The sequence below is a fragment of the Artemia sp. Qi Xiang Cuo genome, chromosome 1 (assembly GCF_049724085.1).
Source record: "Artemia sp. Qi Xiang Cuo chromosome 1, ASM4972408v1, whole genome shotgun sequence".
NCBI classification, from domain to species: Eukaryota; Metazoa; Arthropoda; class Branchiopoda; order Anostraca; family Artemiidae; genus Artemia; species Artemia sp. Qi Xiang Cuo.
In genome coordinates this window covers 45,249,566-45,271,684 of record NC_142794.1, presented here as the reverse complement: position 1 = coordinate 45,271,684, position 22,119 = coordinate 45,249,566, and the positions used below count along the sequence as shown (strand labels likewise).

General features: G+C 34.7%; 1 protein-coding gene across 6 annotated transcripts in view; it reads right to left on the bottom strand.

Moving 5' to 3' along the window:
* The window catches only part of LOC148956376 (rab11 family-interacting protein 4-like), an 83,745-nt gene that overhangs the window by 47,144 nt on the left and 14,482 nt on the right, over nucleotides 1-22,119 (bottom strand). For all 6 annotated transcript variants that reach the window (XM_089107664.1, XM_089107705.1, XM_089107746.1 and 3 more), the window contains 3 exons: nucleotides 9,402-9,475; nucleotides 7,976-8,059; nucleotides 7,279-7,350 (listed from right to left, as the gene is read on the bottom strand). In XM_089107664.1, coding sequence (XP_088963790.1) covers nucleotides 7,279-7,350; nucleotides 7,976-8,059; nucleotides 9,402-9,442 — 197 coding nt within the window. In that variant the 5' untranslated portion in view covers nucleotides 9,443-9,475. The remainder of the gene's footprint in view (nucleotides 1-7,278; nucleotides 7,351-7,975; nucleotides 8,060-9,401; nucleotides 9,476-22,119) is intronic.

Here is a 22,119-nt window from a genome sequence, read left to right as displayed (position 1 = left end):
CCACTACGATAATTGCCTTAATTTGTTTGGTGATTATGTAGAAAAGTAGCATTTTAGTCACTCTTTCAGATGTCTATAATAAAATATTTTTCCTGTACCTAGTTTTTGTTTTATAACAAAACGTTCCCTAGTTTCTGAATAGCACTCATATTATTTATTCTCCTATTTTATTTTATTTCATTAGTATTGACCAAACTTGACTTCTTTCGTCTTTAGCATATAATGCACAAGTACCATTAAATACGTAACCTAACCTAGGTACCCCTCCCCCTAAACCCCAGAAAACAACAGTTTAAATATTGTAAACGCAATAAAAACCACGCTTTGCATTCCATTTCTCCATTGCAAATACCCGTTTGATGGGTCTCCTTGTCTGGTTTCCTTATACAGTATATAGCGGTGGGTGCCCGTATAATGCACAAGTACCAAATCAAATTCTATTATACATGTTATTTCTAAATGTTCTTTTTTTGTAGCCTATATAGAAAAAAAAACATTTTTCATTTCTTTCAAATCCAAATTCACCCTAATACAATTTGATATTCATGAACTTGCAAAACAAAACAAAAAATCCAAACACACCTATGCATACTGACACAAAGGTTGGAACTAAATAGCAGTTAAGCGCACGAATGAAACAAAACCGCAGAATTCGCTTCCATTGTCACAAATCAACCTTCGAACCTAAGCAAGATCCTTGACAGGAACGACAACTCCTGTTTGCTTCAAAAATAAAATTTTAAACTGGTTTTCATAACCCAGACAAAATGAAGAAGTGTTAACAAACAAAATGCAAAATTTCCACGAATCTTGGTACGATATTTCTTCAACTCAGTAAAAAAGGCCCGAAATAAAATATCAAACAGTTCGTGGTAACGAACTGTAAGTAAGGAGCGACCCGGCTCAATAGTAAAAGAAACTCTAAAAAACGGAATTTTGATACCAATAGACACATCAAAAGAATCATATTTTTATGCTGATTTCAAATATATAAGCTCTATCAAGTTTAGTCTTACCCACCAAAAGTTACGCGCCTCAGAAAATTTGCTTTGTTTTCGAAAAAAAGGGAAAAAAGACCCTAAAAGTCATATAGAACTTTAATGAAAATCACATCATCAGATTCAGCGTATCAGAGAACACTATTATAGAAGTTTCAAGCTCCTATCTGCAAAAATTTGGAATTTTGTATTTTTTGCCAGAAGAAAGGTCACGGATGCGTGTTTATTTTTATTTATTTTTTTTCCCCAGGGGTGATCATATCGATCCAGCAGTCCTAGAATGTCGTGAGAGAACTCATTCGAACGGAAATTAAAAGTTCTAGTGCCCTTTTTAAGTGACCAAAAAAATTGGAGGGCAACTTGGACCCCTCCCACGCTACTTTTTTCCCCGAAGTCACCCAATCAAAATTTTGAGATAGACATTTTATTCAGCATAGTCGAAAATCTAATTAATGTCTTTGAGGATGACTTAATCCCCCACTGTTCCCAGGAGAAGGGCTGCAAGTTATAAACTTTGCCCATTGTTTACATATAGTATTGGTTATTGGGAAGTATACAGGCGGTTTGAGGAGGATCTTTTTTCTAGTGGGGGTTCAGGGTCAGAGTAGGGGTTAAGGGGGAAGATCTCTCCATGCAGGATATTTCCTTGGGGAAGGGACATTTCTATGAAGGGGACGCCAGATTTCCCAGCATTATTTAAAAAACGATCAGAAATTAAATAAAAAACAAGTTTTTTTTTCCAACTGAAATTAAGGAGTACCATTAAAAATTGAAAGAAACAGAAATTATAACGTGTATGAAAGGGTTCGTCCCTTGGTCAATACTTCATTTTTTAAGTTGAAGTTTTTTTAGTACTTCAAAAATAGGTATCTTTGATAATTAACCGCCCTGTGTTATTCTGTGGTTTTTGATTCTAACAAAATTCTATATTTGGCGTAAAGAGCGAGGTATTACCTAGGGAGCGAACTCCCTAATATACGTAATAAAAACATACGAATATAGAAATTCGTTACGTAAGTTAATTCGTAAGTTACGTCATAACAAATTTTCGAGAAAGCCAATTAGCCAAAACAAGGAAAATTAATATGCGAATTTCGTTTTAATTATTTATGGACGGTGAGCCAAAATCAAAGCTGCATTAATTCAAGAACGTTCATAAATTAACTATAAAAAAAACTAGTTTTTTTTTAACTGAAAGTAAGCAGCGACATTAGAACTTAAAACGAGCATACGGTATTACATATATGAAAGTGGTGGGCCCCGCCTCAACGCCTTGCTCTTTACGCTAAAATTTGAATCTGTCTCACGACTTTATTTTTTAAAACAATAAAAAACTTTAGCGTAAAGAGCGAAGCTATGAGGAGGGGACAGCCCCTTTCATATACGAATTTTTTTAGTCAATTCAAACAGCAAAGCCTAATATGTATTCACAGATTTTGGTAAACATTAAGAGTGCTAAAAAGCTCTAAAATGTTACTAAAAAATTTCACTTTAAATCTAATCTTTAGGCTAAACTGAAAAAAAGAAAAGCGATACAGAAGAATCCAGAACAGTTAGATCGAAAACGCTAAAACCAAGAAATAACAGCAAACACTGTCTCCAAGTATTTGTGCAACCACGAAAACCAGAATCAAACATTAATCCAGTTCACATAAGATTTGACCTCAAACTAATTGCCAAGTATCCAGTTTGGTAACTTTGAGAAAAAAAAAATCACTGAAGCATGTAGAACATCGGTCGAAATTAAACAGGGAAATCGAATATTTTTCCGTTTTTTCGAATTATAAAGGGTTATGTTAAAAATGCATTAGAAGCTTAAAAGATAATTATGCACCAAGATTAATTCTGTGAAAGAAACTGTATTCCAATAAAACTCAAATAGCCTACTCAAAAACAATAATATAATTTCTATAAGGAAAAAAGCGTCAATGTGATCTGAGACTATATATTTTTTTTTTTTTGGCAAAACGCCAGACTATTTATTGATACTTTGGCCAAAGAAATTATTGATACTTTGGCTAAAGAAATTATCGCGGTCAACCGATTTATCCAATTCGATTCGCTCTTCTTCTTCGTGCTAGATTTTATGACTCAGGCAATGACCGCACCAGCTCAGTAAAAGACAACAATTACAGTCAGTATTAAACATTTGTCACATAGTATATTGATTCAGGCTTTATTCATTTTTCTAGAATCTTGAAATGACGTTTCCGTCGAAGTTGATATATGGACAAGGAATTTTGAAACTGAAGAGAAATCCAAATTGACTTTCTTAAGGATAGTGAATAGCTGTTTTGGACAGTAAAATATTTGATCTCCAGTACGAAAACCAGGGCTGCATCTAGGATTTTTGTTTGGGGGTGGATATTACAGAAAAGAGTTGTAACCTTTTGGTTAAAAAAAATTGTTTATATGGATTTTTGTTGCGTTTTTACAGAGTCGGACGAACATTTCGGGAGGGGGGGGGCAAACTCAATACCGCCCCCCGGATACGGCATTGCCGGATACTAATCAGACTACTTTTCAAAACCCTCACTTAAAATCAAGTTTTGCTTGGTTATTTGAAGCAATTATTTCTACCAATGACATAGAAATTTGAATATTTTTTTTTATTTTACGACTAAAAAACATAAACTATTTAGTAACTTACATAATGAAACTAAAATTAAGCCTATTTGATACATATTCTGATTCCCAGTTTCCCCAATATTCAACAATACAAATGAAAGCCAAAAACAAATCCAAGAACCAAAATCTAATTTGCACTTTCTGTTTTAGGAAATGAGCTTCGATTAGACGGCTTCACGCACAGAGACGAGAAAATTTATCCTGATATGAATATGCTAGAAACCACAGCTAAACCTAATCTGGGCTGGCTCCGCTATGTTTCAAGTTCAATTTTAAGTCCTAAACATGTATCTGGCAAATAGAAAATCTTGCTAAAATACAAATACACGTTGATCCTGATGAATCAAATTCGAATTGCCTATTCTATATGGATGTCGCAGTGATTTGATAAAAATTAGTGCTTTCATCTAATTTATAGCAATCATCAATAATTGACTTGATCATATCATTGCGACATAAGCGTAAGCAATAAGGGGACTTTAAAAGATTCGAACAATCGGTGATGGATTATTTATTTTCTTTTTAAAGAAAGATGGTATACCGCAAAGTAAAACCCTCAAGTGCATTAGGGCGATAATAATAGTACTGGGTCCCATTCATTTTATTCTTTCAATTAAACTTCAGGTTTACTATGCCTTTCATTCACATTAAGTGACTGGACTGTTCAAAATTCAATCATTTTACGAAAATGATCAGAAAATATGTTTTGCAATAACAAACACATTTTGACCGTTCAACAGTTTTTTTCATCTACAAATGCAAATTATTTATGAAAGATAGGATATAAACCAGAAATAGGAACGACATGGCTCCTGAAAATTATCTTGTGCCGTAGGCAGCAAATCGTCCTCAATTTTTGTATATCAAGAGATCAAATCCCGCATCCTACAACGACGAATTCCTACAATAACTAAGCGAAGAGATATATGACAAAGACCAATTGCCTTACTGCGAAAAAAAAAAAAAAAATTCAACCTTGGCATTTTTAGGAAGAATTACTTGAGCATCCCGGCCGTCGCTGAGACGCGTGTTCAGTGTTGCATGGCAGTGTTTGGTTCTACAGAGAACAACATTAACAGCAAAGAAAATTTCAAATTTTATGCTTTTGAAGTTATTTGGTCGTGGGGGAGCTTAGATAGTATCCAGATGTCGGGATGTGCACTAGATTGAGTTCAAAACTCTTTCACAAAGCCCATGTATCCAATGTGATCTTTTGACTTGGACTAAGGAAAAAGGTAGTAAATACGAAACTGAGATAACATAGACCTTTAAGAGAGCATGAAATTAGAGCAAGCAAGGCTGTCATATGGGATAGGAGGGAGGGGGGGGGGGAATTCGAATCAGCCTCCCTCGTTATATCACTCTTTATAGATGGCAAGTTTTAATAAAAATGAATTTTTGAAACATTGCTTAGAGGATGAATTATGAGATAAATATAGTTTTTAAATTTTACAAAACTATAAAGATTTATACAAAACTTATAAATATAATTTCGTAAGGGGGAATAGAGGATTTTGACAGGTTGGCATGCGGTGGTTTACGTTGTAGATAATTGGGCGACTGTTCGTTGATATGTTGATCAGCGAAATTTGGATTGAATCAATAAATAAAAGTTCAAATAGGGATAAAATCCTTTTAATAGACAGTGATGATAGAAATTCACAAAAATACCAGATATTTCGGTCACATATACAGTGACCGTCATCAGTAGTTTTACTACTGATGACGGTCACTGTATATGTGACCGAAATATCTGGTATTTTTGTGAATTTCTATCATCACTGTCTATTAAAAGGATTTTATCCCTATTTGAAATTTTATTTATCGTCATGGAAAGGCAGTGTGGTCTCCGAAATTATCTACGTCGGATTGAATCAAATTTAGAATGAGGGTATATTTGTTTTTCCATGTTCACTGGACTGTCCCTCTGGACAGTCCTGTGTCAGGGTCTTGGGCAGCATGGAAAAGTATTATGTTGTTATATATGTTCTACATATTTTGTTTAAGAAAAGAAGTACAATTTTTGCCATGTTTCCTAACAAGGGCCTAATTTGCTATGGGTCACGAGGGGGGGGGGGCTGCCCTTCCCAAACCTCAGTTCCCCCCCAGACCCCAATTTGCCCCCCAGCTGAAATTTAGTTTCTTTAAAAATTTTGTCAAAACTAAGATAAACCTGCATAATTCAAGCATCCACAGAAATATACTATAAGTACCTTTATGATACCAAATGGTTTATTTTTTAGTTTTTACTGTCATTTTCACCTGATTTGAGCAAATTTGCTCCAACTTTGCCCCCCCCCCCTTCCCCAGGATTTTGACGAACCTACGCCACTGTTTCCTACATTCGTTAATATATTTTTGTCACTTAGAATTGAAATTTTATTGTAATTGAACTGAAAATCATCGTAACTTAATATTATAACTGCTTCAAAAAAACAACTGCAACCAATAATCGAATTGTATTTGCTTGAAAAAAAAAAGTTTAATTGCTATATTGATCAATTCAAGTAACCTCTTATTTCTGTTAAGATGCTTGACTGGTATCAAAAGAAAATATGAACCAGACAAAACAAAGAATCTTTAGTGCTTTACAAGGGTTTAAGAGAAATTAAAAACTATCAGCACCATTACCTGACAGAACTAGAAAAATTCGAAACTAACTTAATTAAAATTTTGCATTTTAGTTAAATGTTAGTTAAAGCTTGAAGTTCCTTGGAATTCAACCTAAAACTTCTTAAAAGAAACCAGACACTTTCGTTTTAAAATTCTTTTCCTGGAACATTGAGTCAGGTTTCAGTTAGCTTGTGGAACAATGGATTGTTAGAAAGAAAATTATACATATTCTGCCTCTGTGGCAAAAGCGGTTTTTTGATATGAGGACCAATGTAAGGCAAAAGTTAAAAGAGATAAATAAAACAGATACAACTAGTTTTTCTATTCAGCTTTGTGATTTTAGTGTAAGATAAAATCACAGGGTGCTAATAGGTATTGGTCGTTTTTTTTTATTAATTTGAGTTTCTTCGCTAATATAGCCTAAAAATTATGAAGGTAATGTGTAGGTGGCAGAAATTTATAATGTTTTAAACGTATTTTTTTTTTAAGTTAAGGGCTGGGCACACGTAGCTGATTTCGAGAACTGATTTCCAAATCAGCGCCGATTTTAAAAGAAATCAGCGTCAATTTGAGGTTGAAAAATTTTCTAGTTTTCAGCTCCGATTTACAAATCAGCGCCGATTTTCATCATGATCATCACAAAAAAAATACGGATACAAATAAACAGTCAGCCAGAGATGTCTGTGATGAAACACCCCGCTACTGAGCTGTGAACTAAACTGAAAATTAAGATAAGATCAATTATGGAACTATTAATAAATTTCAGTTGACTATTTGTTGTCCATAATGTTTTTTTTTGAAAATCTTGCGTAATAAATTTTTCTTTCAACCAATTTTTCTTGCCGCTATCGTTTGTCCACTGATGCTGAAATCGGTTCCCGAAATCAGCTACATGTGCCCAGCCCTTTAGCGCCACTGAGAGGAGATGAGGTAGGATTAAAAAAGAAACAAAAAGAAAAAACTATATGGGAACGGTAAAAGATGAAAAGTGGTTCGAAGAGATCTTGCAAGAGAAAGGACAAATAGAGCAGTGACTCACCTAGACCTTTCCCTTCTGCTTTTTCGAAGCGAGTAACCCCGTCGGAAGCCAGTTTTGTTGGCAAGTGAAGACCTAAAACGTTGAAATATGAAATAAATAACTATAAAGTTTAAGACAAGTAAAAGAAAAGCATATGCATGACAGTTGGTACATCATTAAAAGGATGCCGGAACACACGGAGAGATGAGGGTGTAAATATTATCTATTTATGTAAAAAAATAAACATTTATTGCAATATATGCAATTTTATCATTGAATCACCCAGCATTTATGAAATAGATTATAGTGGAACGCTGCAAAAAAAGAAAAAGAAAATCCAGCTTCCATAGAAACCAAGACACAATACTCAATAATGCATACAAAAAACGTTTTCTCATTGCTTTACCTTTAGCATTGACTTATTCCAAATGCTACATAATTATTTAAATAGTTCCTTGTAATTTATACTAAGATATGTCCCAGATTTACGGTCACTGTACCAATGGGTTTGCAATAAAAAAAATAAAAATAGGATGTGCTGTTGTTGTGTTTCCCACAAATGGATTTTTGGGTCCAAGAGTTTATATTCCTTTTCACTTTTCTATCATATTCAAAAAAACCCGGAAACTGTGTATCACTGTTACTATCAGGAATCCGCATCGGATTTGACACAGAAAAAAAAGAAGAAAAAACAAGTAAAAAAAAGAAAAGAACTTACGTCGAATCTGGAACAGAAATCAAACTGTCTTCCCCTTCTCCTACACATTCAAAGCTTGTTTCGTTTACGCCAATCACGAAGTTACTGCAACAAGATAATATCACAGTTAGATTTATTTTTTATTATCAGCAATAAGTGCATCTACTAAAGTAAAAGCAGTAAACAAGTTACTTCAATCATGCTGAAGTCTTCTTGAATTTTTTTTAATTTTGTTGTCTACAATGGTCTATTGGACTCTTTTTCCTTCAAATCAGTGGCAACTTGCGTCTCGACCAAGTCGCTATTTTGACATTGTCAATGTCATTTTGACAATGTCGAAAGAGCGACTCAATAGACTGAATGCCTTGAGCATTATAAAGAAAATAGCCTGGGAAATAGGCTAAATATAGTTAGGTTAAGCTCATTTATAAGAAAAAACATAAGTAAATACATTCCAAAGCATTTATTATAACTAAGCTGTTTTTCTACTGTATTTCTTTTATGAAACACCTTTATTGCAAATAAAAGAATAAAACCGTAATTGATCGATATGTAGGTTATTGATAGATAAAATATTTGGATAGATTGATAGATATATTATGCATAGAAGAAATGGCACAGCACACTATATTAAACATAAAAACCAAATTGATGTTCTTAGTAATGGTAACCTGTAGATTTGCTAGGATGTGCAATTTTTCCATTATGAGGGGGGACTGCAATGAGAACCAGATCCACCATGAATTTATATTAACACATATTCATAAATAGATAAGGGATTCGGTACTATGTTTTCATACAATCAGCCATGTATGCAGGAAAGTAGGAGGGCAAAGACTTTCGTCCCTGTGCCTCCTCAAATGTCAAAATTTTAATGAAATATCGCGCAATTTTGATTATCAAGTTCCCTACAAGTTGAAGATTTTTTAGCGTTTTCCTTAAATTTATGCCATCCATCCCATCCCAAAGACAAACATTGAGCTAAGACCATAAATTGGAAGATAAACCAGAGACAACCCATGGGTTTTCCATAAATTAAACATGACACCAAAAAATCTTACTGTTTGTCAGGGGCGTAATTTGCTATGGGGCAGGGGGAAATTGCACCTCCCAGACCTCAGTTTGCTCCCCTCCCCAAACCCCAGTTTGACCCCCCCCCCAGCCTGAAATACAGTTTCTCCAAAAATCTTGTCAAAATTAAGATAAGCCTGCATAATTCAAGTATCCAGAGAAATAGGAAATTTTTCTTTAGTATATATTTACCTTTTTTGTTACTATATGGCGTATGGTTCATTTTTCAGTTTTTACTGTCATTTTCACTTGATTTGGGATAATTAGCTTCAGCTTTGCCCCCTCCCCCCCCCAGGTTTTGACGTATTAAGCTACTGCTAGTTCTACAAAACCCAATACATAATCAATACCATTCAAAATGAATAAAATGTCTTACCCATCATTTACTTGTTCTTGTTGAGATTCACCTGAGTCCATGAACAATATTTCTCCAAGTTAAATCAAGATTATCTAGAATAAATATTTGAGGATAAGCATTAACATAGGTAAATGAAATTTGGGTATGTTCCCATTATATGGGCCTTTACAAGGAAACCAGTCACAAAAAAACCATTTTTGACGGGTTAATTCAAGAGTCCGCTATAGAGTAATGTAATGCATAGCGTGGTTTTCAATGCGTTTACGATATTTAAACTGTTGTTTTTTGGGGGTTTAGGGCGAAAAAAGGTACCTATGTTAGGTTAAGTTTTTAATATTTGCAATGCTTTACCCCCCCCCCCTAATTTTCAAAAATTGAGCCTAAATTTGTTTATAACTCTTATATATTCATCCTATTTTATTTCATTAGCATTAACCAAACTTGACTTTTTAGAAAGGCCCATATAATGGGAAAGTACCGAAATTCGAAATAGTGAAGAGCTTACCTAATTTAAAACACTATTAGCCAGATTTCTCAGTGTTGGCGCAAACATAAGAAAATTTTGTACTTTATATTTGGAATATTTTAATACCAGCCAACCTATAGAAAAAAAAATTCAAATTGTTGTTTGATGTTGCAACTTCATGGGGTACAATTGTCTTGTTCATATTTTCTTTAATCTCTATCATGTCCTTACAACTTTGCATTCAGGGTATCCCCAATTAACAATAATATCTTGAAATTTTCCCATGCTGTCACTATTTATAATAGTTTGAGTCATTGAATATAGTAAAGAAATTATATTACTCAAGCACAGTTAGTGCAGAATTGAGCCACAAGTGGGCTGAGTAAGAGGAAAGGGAGGGAACAACATCCCTTCTTTAGATAGCTTTCAATGGTTTTTATAATAGCAAAAAGTTTAGTGCAGATTAAGCTTAGTTTGATGCAACCTCGACATGTGAGTTTCTTTACAAGCATAAAATGAACTGAGTTTTATCTTTTATTTCAAACTATTAAGAACTACATTTGTAGTTCAGCCGCTGTTATAGATATTCTCAAATGCCATATTGTGAGTACAAAACAGTCAGTAACAACATAATTTTGAAAAGTTATATTTAAATCATACCATTTTACAACATTACATACAAGCAGGGCTGCAAATACAAAGGGAGAAATCCTCAGGGCCTTTTCTCCAGAGCAGCTCCATTCATACAGGGTCTCTCACATACTGCATTGCAACTCAATATCTTGATAGCCATACGTAGGAACAGGAAGATTTAATTATTTTCCTCCAAATTATCCTGTGTATGAGAGAGGCTGCCAATCCCCCTATTTTCTCACCATTTACATTAAAGTTTTAGTAGTGCTAAACTGAAAGCTCATTGAGTGCAACAAAGAGTCAATTGATGATTGTAAGAATTTTATTAATTGATTATCTTTCAGATCACTTAACTGAAGATTTCATTGGTTAGAGAAACTGTAAATTAATAAGTGGTTTGGTTTTCAAGACTGTGTAAGAAAACAACCTTTAAATGTATTCCTCTTGTGTCAGAGCAATTGTTCTTGAAATAACAAGGAGAAAGTCAACTTTTAGTACAAAGGCTATAGGGGCTAGAGGGACAGCAGCCAACCTCAGATAAAAGATGATTAATGTTTGCCTAGAATTTTATGTTACTCTTTACTTTTATTTAAAAAACTATTTTTTAAAAACTTAATTACTGATAACTTTTAACACATAGAAGGGGATAATTTAGATGTACTTACTTCACTAATCAAATATAACTTTCCTAAATAAAAGGGCATCAAATCACCAGTCACTACACTTTGGTTCAGCTTTGTTTCACTACATTTTGACACTTATAAATTAATATTATTCATTAAAACTATTGGTTAAGCAATAAGAGGGGAGCTCCAACACCCTAAGCACCCAAAATGAGCTCTTAGATCAAATGTGTTCCTCCTAATGAAGAAAGCTCAGAAGTTATGAAAATGGCCTGGGAGGTAAGTGTGCTTGCCCCCTTTGTGGGGAGTATGAGGACCACCTGGAACATTTTCTAAGTAGTTGCCGAAGTTCCGAGAATTTAAGGAATAGCTTTTGCCTGGGGATACACTACAGGTCCAAGGTATCTTGGAGACCTATTGTAGAGAGCTAATTATTATGATGAAAAATTTAATAGAGAATATTTTAGAGGCACAGAAGGTATGATTTCGATGTGTTGAGTACTATTGTTTGGTTTGCTCAATTTTGCATTTTTTCTGTCTTTTTTTGTGTGTATATGGGCACTGGCTTTTAAATACACATGTGTATGTATATTTATATACTACATAATTGTTAGTTTTACTGGGCAAACACCCTACACTTATGGTTAATTATGGGCGCCAAAGGGTCCTCTGAGACTGAGGCTGGGAGGGAAGCATATTTTCCTTAAATGTAAAAACAAAAGTCAACAAAATCTATGCTTCAAAACCCAAAATGAGCTGCTGCAAAGTCAGGAATAATAAACAAACCAATAAAATTCACTCCAATGGAGGAGCATAAATAAAGAAAGACTCCTGCCATGTCCATCCCAGAGTTTTGACTCTAGGTTAAAAAACACATTTCTATCATAAAACATAGACAGCTAATTTCCACCTTATCTGATAAATCTCTATAAAACCTGTATTAGGTAGGCTAGGCTATACAGACAAGAAATTTGATTTTTTTTTTCCACCATTAGACACATCTAAATTGTCTTAATCAGTATTTCATTAGTTTGAATGTCTTAACAATATGGAATGCTGACTAGTTTAAATTACTGAAAGTTAATAGTCAAGCCTAATCATAGATGTAAATTTTTAGATTGGGTCTAGTCTCAGAAAATACTGCCCAATCTTAAAGACAGGCCCTAAAATTAGGACAAAGCATCTCGCATCAGGAACAGGCTCAATCAATGATAGGTTCAATCATAGGCAATTGTTGTCAAGAAGAATAATTGTATTTCAATAGGCTAGATAACTTTTGCTTAAGCTTAAATGTTAAAGAAAAAGTTTACAAGCTTGTAGTCAGCCAACCCCAACCATTCAAAATTAGGCAAATTTGTAGCTGAAAACACAGTTTATCTAGGATGAAAGTGAATATATCACTTAATGCTTTTTTATTTTCTTTCATAATTCAAATTACTTTTCGGAGAATCACATTTAGAGCCCTTAAAGGGCTCATAGCAACTACAAGTTTAAAAATATGCTTCTAAAAAAATCTAGCAAGGGAAAAAATAGCCATTTGTAGCAGGTTCAGGAATGGTGATTGTTATTTTCATTAGTGTTTATAGTAATATGTTATTATACAAACAATTTTGCAAAAATTTTTAAAAAGAGTCAAAACCCCCTCAAAAACAGTTTTGCTGTGACATCATTTTTAAGGGGTTTCTTGCTCTTTTTAAAAATTCCTGCAAATTTGTTTTCAAAAATACATTTTGCTATTAATTACCATTCCTTTATCAACTACAAATGGCAGTTTTTTGTCACTAGATAGTTTTTTTTTAGAGACATGTTTTTAAACTGTTGGAAACAATGGACTGTTTTATTTTCTTGGGGACCCATTAAGGGCTCAAAATGTAGCTTTCCCTAGAAACAATTATTCAATTATGAAAGAAGATAAAAAAGGCATCAACTGATGTATTCACTTTCATCCTAGCTTAATTACATTTTCAGCTACAAATTTACCCAATTTTTGGTTAGTTGGGGATGGGCAACTACAATCTTGGAATTTTTTTTTTCAACATTTAAGCTTACGCAAAAGTTACCTAGCCTATTCAAAGACAATTATTCTTCTTAACAACACTTGTCTGTGATTGAATTTGTCAATGCTTGAGCCTGTTTCTGATTTGAGATGCCTTGTTCTAATATTAGGGTCTGTGTTTAAGATTGGGTAGCCTAGAATTTTCCGAGAATAGGCACAAGCTAAAAATTTACATCTATGATTACACTTCACTATTAACTGCTAGTGATTTAAACTAGTCAGTATTCCAATTAAAACATTAAATTAAAAACTAATGAAATACTTATTACTAAAATTTAGACATATCTAATGGCAAAAAAAAAAAAAAAAAATCAAAATTCTAGTTTGTATAGCCAACCTACCTTATAGAGATTTTATGGTGATCTAACAGATAAGGTGAAAATTAGCTGTCTAACAGTTTGATCCTTTATGATAGAATTGTTTTTTTTTCTTAGGGTCAAAGAAAAGCTGATCAAAACCAATAATTTTAAGGAGAAACATAATTTTTCCTAATAACTAATAACTAAGGAGAAACATAATTTTTTCTAAGTTAAGACAGCTTTAGAAATATCATATTTTAGGATTTGCAATGTTCTAAGCCTTAGAAAGAAGAGGTAGGAAATAGAAAAAAAAATCTTTAAAGGCCATAATTTAGGCTCTGGATCCATTTCTGAAAGTTTTGTTTTCTTTACTTGGTTACTCTCCAAGACAGTGTATGCAATTCCTAACAGACAGAAAACAGATGGCTAAAATATTTCGCAAGGATGGAAGGAGATTTTTGTCCAAGTTGGCCACTGTTGGAAGTGGTGTGCCCTAGGACACATTATTGGGTCCAACCCTATTCAATATATATATATATATATATATATATATATATATATATATATATATATATATATATATATATATATATATATATATATATATATATATATATATATATATATATATATGTGTGTGTGAAGGAGGAATTTTTGATTTGATGAAGGAAGATTTGTTTTGTTTGGAGGAATTAGCAACAGTACTAAAATGATTAAAGAAACATAATAAGGGTCTATGTGCTGATAGGGTGGTAAATGAATTTCTTAAATATGGTGGATTTGAGGTCAGAAATAAGTTATTGAAGATTATGAATATGATTTTTGAAAAAGGGGAAGTACCTAACGATTTTAGGAAAACCTTAATTAAGCCACTTTATAAGAAAAGTGATAAAAATGAGTGTGGTAATTATCGAGGCATTAGTCTGGTCTCTGTAGGTAATAAATTACTTAGTAATATGATACTTTTTAGACTGAGAGATGCCGCAGACAAAGTTTTAAGAGAAGAGCAGTGCGGTTTTAGAAAAGGCAGAGGATGTGTCGACCAAATTTTCACTCTTAGGCTAATAATTGAGAAGTGCCTGAGTTTTCAAACACCTTTGGTCCTCAGTTTTATAGATTAAGAGCAAGCGTTCGATTCTGTTGATAGAAGAGCTTTAGTAAAGGTTTTATTCTTGTATGGTATACCAGACAAATACATTAAAGTGATTAGTGCTATGTACGAGAATAACACTGCTGTGGTTAAGGTAGGGAATGAGGTTCGCAGCTGGTTTTGTTTTAAATGAGGAGTTAAGCAGGGCTATGTTCTATCCCCCTTTATATGGATTATTTTGATGGACTTTGTTTTAAGGAGCAGAGGAGAGGCAATGGGAGACCACAGAATCAAATGGGGAGGAAAGTCTCGTGGACTTAGACTATATTGTTGATTAAAGCATCCTAGAGGAAAGTGTGACTAAAATAAACGAAGTTTTTGAGGCTTTGTTAGTTCAGGGTGCTAGAATAGGTTTGAAAATTAATGTTAAGAAGACTAAGTCACTAAGGCTAGGAATAAGTGAAGATGGAAAGGTGACGTTGGGTAATGAAAAGATTGATCATGTGGTGGTTAGGGCACGTTGTGCGGATGAAGGATGACAGATTGCCGAAGATTGTTCTTTTCGGCCAACATCTAGGGCTAAGCGGAAAGCAGGTCGTCCCCGTCTGGGGTGGGAGGACGTCATAAAGAAAGATTTAAAGGAAATGGGAACTTCGTGGGCGGGTGTGAAAAGGGAGGCTTAGCTTGAATAGATTGGGGTGGAGGAGGATCGTGCGTAGCTGTATATATATATATATATATATATATATATATATATATATATATATATATATATATATATATATATATATATATATATATATATATATATATATATATATATATATATAGGCTATACATTGGAAATGAACTTTACCCTCACCCAGGGGTCGGCCGCGACGAGGTGCGCGAAAAAAGTGACTTTAGTTACTTGAGGACACCAAAAAAGTGACAAAAAGTGACTACTCAGAAGCCGTCAGAGCATAGGCAGATGGATTACAAGGATCCCAATTACTACCGTAAGATCATCACTGGCCTATGAGAGCCCGAGGAGTTACGGACAGAAAGGCTGAAATCCTTATTTTTTTCTTCAATTGATTTTATTTACTTATACAAAACGATAAAAAAAACAAGCATCTGCCACAACTAGGTATAACCAATCACTGGATATTATGTCATCACTTCTTTGACTTTTTTGAAAGACAATCAATTAGTTCAGATTTCCTCTTCAGAACAAGTAATTCAACCGATTCAGCATTATCTGCCCTTTCCCTTTCTTCAGAGCGAGCTTTTAATGCTGCTTCCAGCATACTTTGAGCAAGACCAATGTTCAGGAAGTCCTTCTCTTCGACAGCTTTCTTCAACCGTTCTCCTGCCTCTCTGAGAAAGGTATCGCCTATTTCCTTCTTCTCCTTAACCATCTCTTTTTTTCGTACAATGTCTGACTCTAAGTCCGCTATTTTCTGCTTCTTCTGCACCATCTCCTGGATTTCTTGTTCAGCATCTTTCTTCTAAGCTTCTCTCTCTCTGATTCTTCCTGCCTTAACTCAAAAAGATACAGTTCATAGCTGACTCTAGCTGATCTAGCCAGACAAAGCAGCTTCTTTGTGATCAGCACACGCTCTGGTCAGTTCTCATAGTCACAGAGCACATGCGCAAAAAAAGCCTTAGCATTCAGTGTCCGCTCTTCTGTACACGCTTGATGGCTAGTCATCAGCAGAGCTGACTGAGAAAATCATCTATCTACATCAGCACTTGCATGATAGAGTAACAGAGCTGCCTAGATGATCCAACCTAAGGCCTGATATTTGGTTTCACCAGATGGTGTCTTCAGTTCCAGGATCTTTTGCCAACAGATGTTGATTTGAGTACTCTCTGTGGGTGGTGGCTGTAATAACATACATCTGACTGTAATAACAACCATTCTCCCTGGACTTGCTCGATGTCTGTCTCAAATGGAAGTTCTCTCGCGATGTGGAGGATATCACAGCAACTTGCTCCTTGACAATCTAAACTGGGAGGGCTTAGGCAGGCAAGGCTTCAGAAAAACTCGTTGTTCACAGGGCATTTTGTCAGCATGTACTGTACAGCAGCTTTGATATGCTTCCTGATTCTCAGGGAAGAAAAAAAATGTCCTGTCTTTCAGAATAACTTTCAAAGAATCCAGGGCAGTAAGGACCCTTTCATTACACAAGGGTTGCTGTAGGTAAACATATGCAGTACTATCTAAGCCTTCAAAACCACCGAGGATCCGGAGATTGACATCATCAGCCAGCACAATCTGCCCCAAAAGAACTGTGCATAAACATCTCAGCTCAAAGTGTACCACATGAATTTACGGCTCTTGTTGTTGAAATACACCAGTAAAAGCAGTAAAAATTACTGCAGAGTTTATAATGAACTCAATTTCGGCTTTCATTGTTTGCTTTTTTAGCCAACTTACAATTTTCAAATATTTTGCATTTGACATCAGGTACTTCAGACTATTTTTCTTTGGCACGAATTCTAGGAAATATTCTGTCAATGAAGGCCACTGTTCGATCAAGCAGCTTGCTGCTTCCCTTATGGTGAGCCATCTCGTGGGGACGTGCTTCACAAACTTATGCTGAGGAACTTTAACTTTCCGTTGGCACTGGCTGAAATCGTCAGAACGAGCTGGCCATCCGCTGAAAAAGTGGTAAACAGCGATGGTCATATCAGAGCACTCCTCCCCGAGTTCTTGTAGCCCTTTCAGGAATGCATTATGCACTGCGTGAATGTTGCAGGTTCCAATATTCAATAAGCCTTTTGAATACCCTTTTCTCTTTTCTGAGTCTACGATTGACCACACTTTCTTATTGACAGCTGGGCCATCACTTGCAAGCATCAGCAATCTCTCAAATGAAAGTCCTTCATATTCAACACTCTGCAGGATTTTCTTACTCAGATCTTCACTGGTTGCATGTCCCATATATATGTCTAAAGATGCTAAGTAACAACTTGTTTCTACTCTTTTGACCAGTATTGAAATCTTCTTTGAAGGTTATCTACCACAACATTGTTTGTTGCTTCATTATAATCAAGCACAAAGTCAGATTTCTGGATGTCTTCGACTAGAATTTCTCGAAAGTATGGATAAAAAGCCTCCGTCAACAAGTATGTCATTTTTTTAGCATTTAACGAGAAGACTTCTGGTACAGCATCGGGGAACATTGTTCGGAACACCTCGGCAATATGATCACATGAAACTGCAGCAAAAGAACTAGCAATAGTCTTTAAAACCCAAACTATCTCCGCCCTTGACGCTGCATCTCGCTTGCAGAGCATTTCCAGATCATTTTGTGGTACCCTATCGCCACTTTTTGAGTTTGGGTGGTTTCTAGTTGGAGATGATGCAGCGAGTCTCAACTGATGCTGGTTTAACATGACAGAAGCATTCTTATTGCGATCTTGTGTGGCTCCATGTTGAAGAAGGGCCTGGAACCCTTTCTGGCAGCTGAGTGTCTTTTTACAAACTTTACAATAGAACGAGCTGTCATTGTCACTCCCTTTTGTGCACCACTCTTTCACTTTACGCCCAGCGCCGTCTTCCCTACTGAGCCAGCTCTGCAAAAATTTTGTCTTGCCCATTATTTTACAGTGACCTGAAATAAGAATGGGTTTTAGGACGGAATTTGAAAACATATAAAGCTAATACAAATACAAACTGACAAAACCAATGAAAACACGAATTTAATCTTACATTTTGACGTCCTCAGACCTGTGGGCATGCATGCCTTTTGCAGGAAATGATCTAAAATTAAAGAAACTGGCTAACACTGAAAATATACAGAAGGAATCTCGGCCTAACTGTCCATTTGCTAAGCAACCAGGCAAGAAGGAATCCTATGTGAACCAACAGCCTGAAAAGAACCATAGGCAGGTATGGTATAATATAATTAATTTAATCAATCATCTTATTTGCAAGAGCCTAGATTTTAACACACACACACACTACCCACGTTTATCACAGCCATAGACATCGTGCGTGTTCAAATATAGTCCAAACTATCAAAAAAGACTTACCTTTCTTATGAATTATGCCACAGTCGACAGTAACTATAACATACTGTTTCAGCAAAAAAATTAGGTCCGAAACGTTGAAAAGTGACTTTAGTGACAAAATGACAGAAATAGTGACAAAAAGTGACAGGTCCCCAAAAAAATGACAAAAGTGAGTGACTGCGGCCGATCCCTGCTCACTCCTATGTATACCAATTTTGGGTATATATTTGCACATTAGAGGGGGGAAGTAAAGTTTGAACTTACCCCTATAGTCAAAGTTGCCTTGAATCCAAATTTAACGTTAACTTGCATCAGAAATGAACTTTATTCCCACCCTTTAATATGCAAATATATACCCTAAATTGGTATATACAGAGGTAGGGGTAAAGTTCATGTCTGATACAAACAAATGTTTAATTTGGATTCAGGATGTAATTCTGACTAGCCTATAGTCTATAAAGGTAAGTGTGTTTGTTAGCTACCTAAATAGTCTGTTAATAAAAACATTACCCAAATGTATTACCAATAGGGATGGGGTTAAAATTCATTTGCAGCAAAAATGATTATTATATTTGGATACAGCATAAAAAAGGCATCAGATGGTATGATTATTTTATTTGTAAGTCAAAAATATGAGCTGCAAAAAATCTACCAATAAGATATCATACAGATATTTAGGCTATACCAATTCAGGGTATATATTTGCAAATTAGGGGGGGGTGATACAAATGAGAGGTAAGTTTGAACTTTACCTCCCCCCCCCCCAGTGTGCAAATATACACCCTGAACTGGTATATATAGGGGTGGGGGTAAAATTCATTTGCAGCAAAAATTATTATATTTGGAAAGAACATAAAAAGGGCATTAGCTGGTATGTTTACTTTATTTGTAAGTCAATAATATGCACTGCAAAAAATTTACCCTCTTATACATCCTATCTCTGTGAGGTTAAAATATCATATCTAACATATCATCACAAACAAGGTGATGTGGTAACAGTAGGCTATACAATCTTCTAAATGCTAAGGATACCAGTCCTGGCCAACTGGACAATTGAAGGAGAAATCATGGTCATCCTTGTAAGCCTTTCCAGAAGTGAGTAAACACAAGACTAAGAAACAAGTTCTTTTCAAAAAGAGTTTTCAGCTTGTCAAACTCCTTTGGTAAAAAAACAGCAACTTTTATCAGTGTGGATGCATTCAAGTCATCAGTGAACAGGGCTCAACAAACCACAATGCATTGTCTGGGACGCCATAGATGATTAACTATGTCTACATGGGCGCCAATAAGGGGGGGGATGCCAGCCCCCCCCTGGCTGAATGATGGTATCATATATTTGTATTAATTTAAAACACGTTTTCCACAGAATAAGTTTTCAAAGAAAAGTAAAGGGCTCTATTAAGCCAAAAATGGGCAGAAATAAAGTCAAATAATCTTCCAAGCGTAAAACTACCCCAAATCACTATCAACATTTAAATGGAACTCAAAACGAACAGAAATTATAATAAATAGCCAAGTCATACTCAAAACAAGCAAAAATTAACATTGCTAAGGCTGATAAACCCCTTGCCATCGCAAGACCAGAACATAACTTAGGCTTTACTAAAAACAAAAACAAACAAATGACTGTGGATTGTCAGTTTGATATATCTATAAACTCAAAACGAACAGAAATTATAATAAATAGCTGAGTCAAATTCAAAAGGAGCAAAAATTAACATTTACTAGGGCTGAAAACCCCCCATGCCTTCTGAAGACCAGAACATAACTTAGGCTTTACTAAAAAAAAAAAAAAATGACCATGGACTGTCAGTTTAATGTACGTATACTGATATTTATTCCTTAAAATAAAAAAAGGGTAAAAAAAAGTTTTTTTTTTTTTTACTTATTTAAGTAAAATAAGTGAAAACATTTAAACATGTTTTGTTTTCAGTAAAGCACAAATTATGTTCTGGCCTTGAGAAGGCATAGGGGTTATCAGCCCTACTAATGTTAATTTTTGTTTGTTTCAAGTTTGACTCAGCTATTTATTCTAACTTCTGTTCATTATGAGTTTCATTTATTTATTGATAGTGATTTGTGGTAGTTTTCACTTGGAGGATTACTTGACTTCATTTCTACCAATTTGTTGGCTTAATAGAGCTCTTTACTTCTCTTTGAAAAACTTGTTTCATGGAAAACGTTTTTTTAGATTAATTTCTGTTCATTTTTTATCGACAAAGTCATTTTCATGAAAAAAATATATATTTTATATCTTTTTGTTTTTTTTTTCTAATAAAATTAATAGTTTGGCTTGGTATTTGTATGTTGGGAGAACTTTTTCAACAATTTTTAGTCCTGACACATATAGTATATTTTAATTTTATTTTATACCTCCTCAAGTTGACCTGAAAAAAACAACAACTTAGTATTGCTCCCAAAAGATTCTATCTATGCTCTTTGACAACCTAGATACACTTACAATCGGTATATTTATTTAAAATGTAAGAGCAGAAGTAGTAATGGTAGTAGCCCCAAAAGCTTAAACTTAATACCCTCAGTCGTTCTTGATATATTGCTGAAGTGTATTGGTTATTGGCAACCACAAACACAATGCCTTTTGATTTATTTTTAAAGTAGCATTTAGTTGTATAGCATAATGGGCCAATTGCCTAATTATGGGGATTTGACATTTTTTTGTTAAATTGGAATGCCCCCTAAACACTTCCTAAGAAGTTTCACCTTAATACTCTTGGCGTCATCAGTTACAGTAACTGTAGTTGTAGAACTAAAAGTATACACATACTGCCTTCTGGCTAGTTCAAAATTCCCCACAACTTTCTCTTAAAGGTCTAAATTAATAATATAAGTTGTTCTTGAGATATTGCCTTGTCACCTTTTTGAAAGTCCACATGCTCATAGTTTGTTTTGATTTAGTTCAATGTCCACCTAAATATTTCTTATATTTGATTACTGAAGACATTGTTATATTCTCTTTGATTATTGAAGACAATGCTATATTCTCTCACAATTTTGATTGAATGTGTTTGAGGAAAAGAGGATATCAGGGAGGGGGGGGGGGCTATTTTCTCTCCCTGATGCCTGACTCTTAAAATGGAACTAGAACTATCCATTTCCAATCAAATGAGCCTTCTCTAAAGTTCACAAGACCACCTCTTCATAAAAACCTTACATCCCCCCCCCAGAATTAACTTAAAACCCTTACCCCAAGTTACCCCTATACTATGGGGGCTTGTGTCAACCCCAAAGGCCATGTTATGAGATTTTTTGACTATCTTTGAACAAGTAGCTTTCTTAAATTTTCTATTGGATGCATTAGGGGAAAATATGATGTGGGGGGAGGGGGTATAGCTACCCTCCAATAAATTTGACTCTTAAAAATGGCTTTTCAACTTCCAATTTTTAAATCCAATGAGCCCCCTCTGAAGTTTATATGACCACCATTTCCATAAAAACCTTAAATGTCCTTAGGGCCAACCTTACAACCCTTGCCCTGAGGACTGTGAGGTGGTTCTCTCCTCAAAGACATAATTTTTGGACTTTTAAACTATGTCAAGCAAAATAACT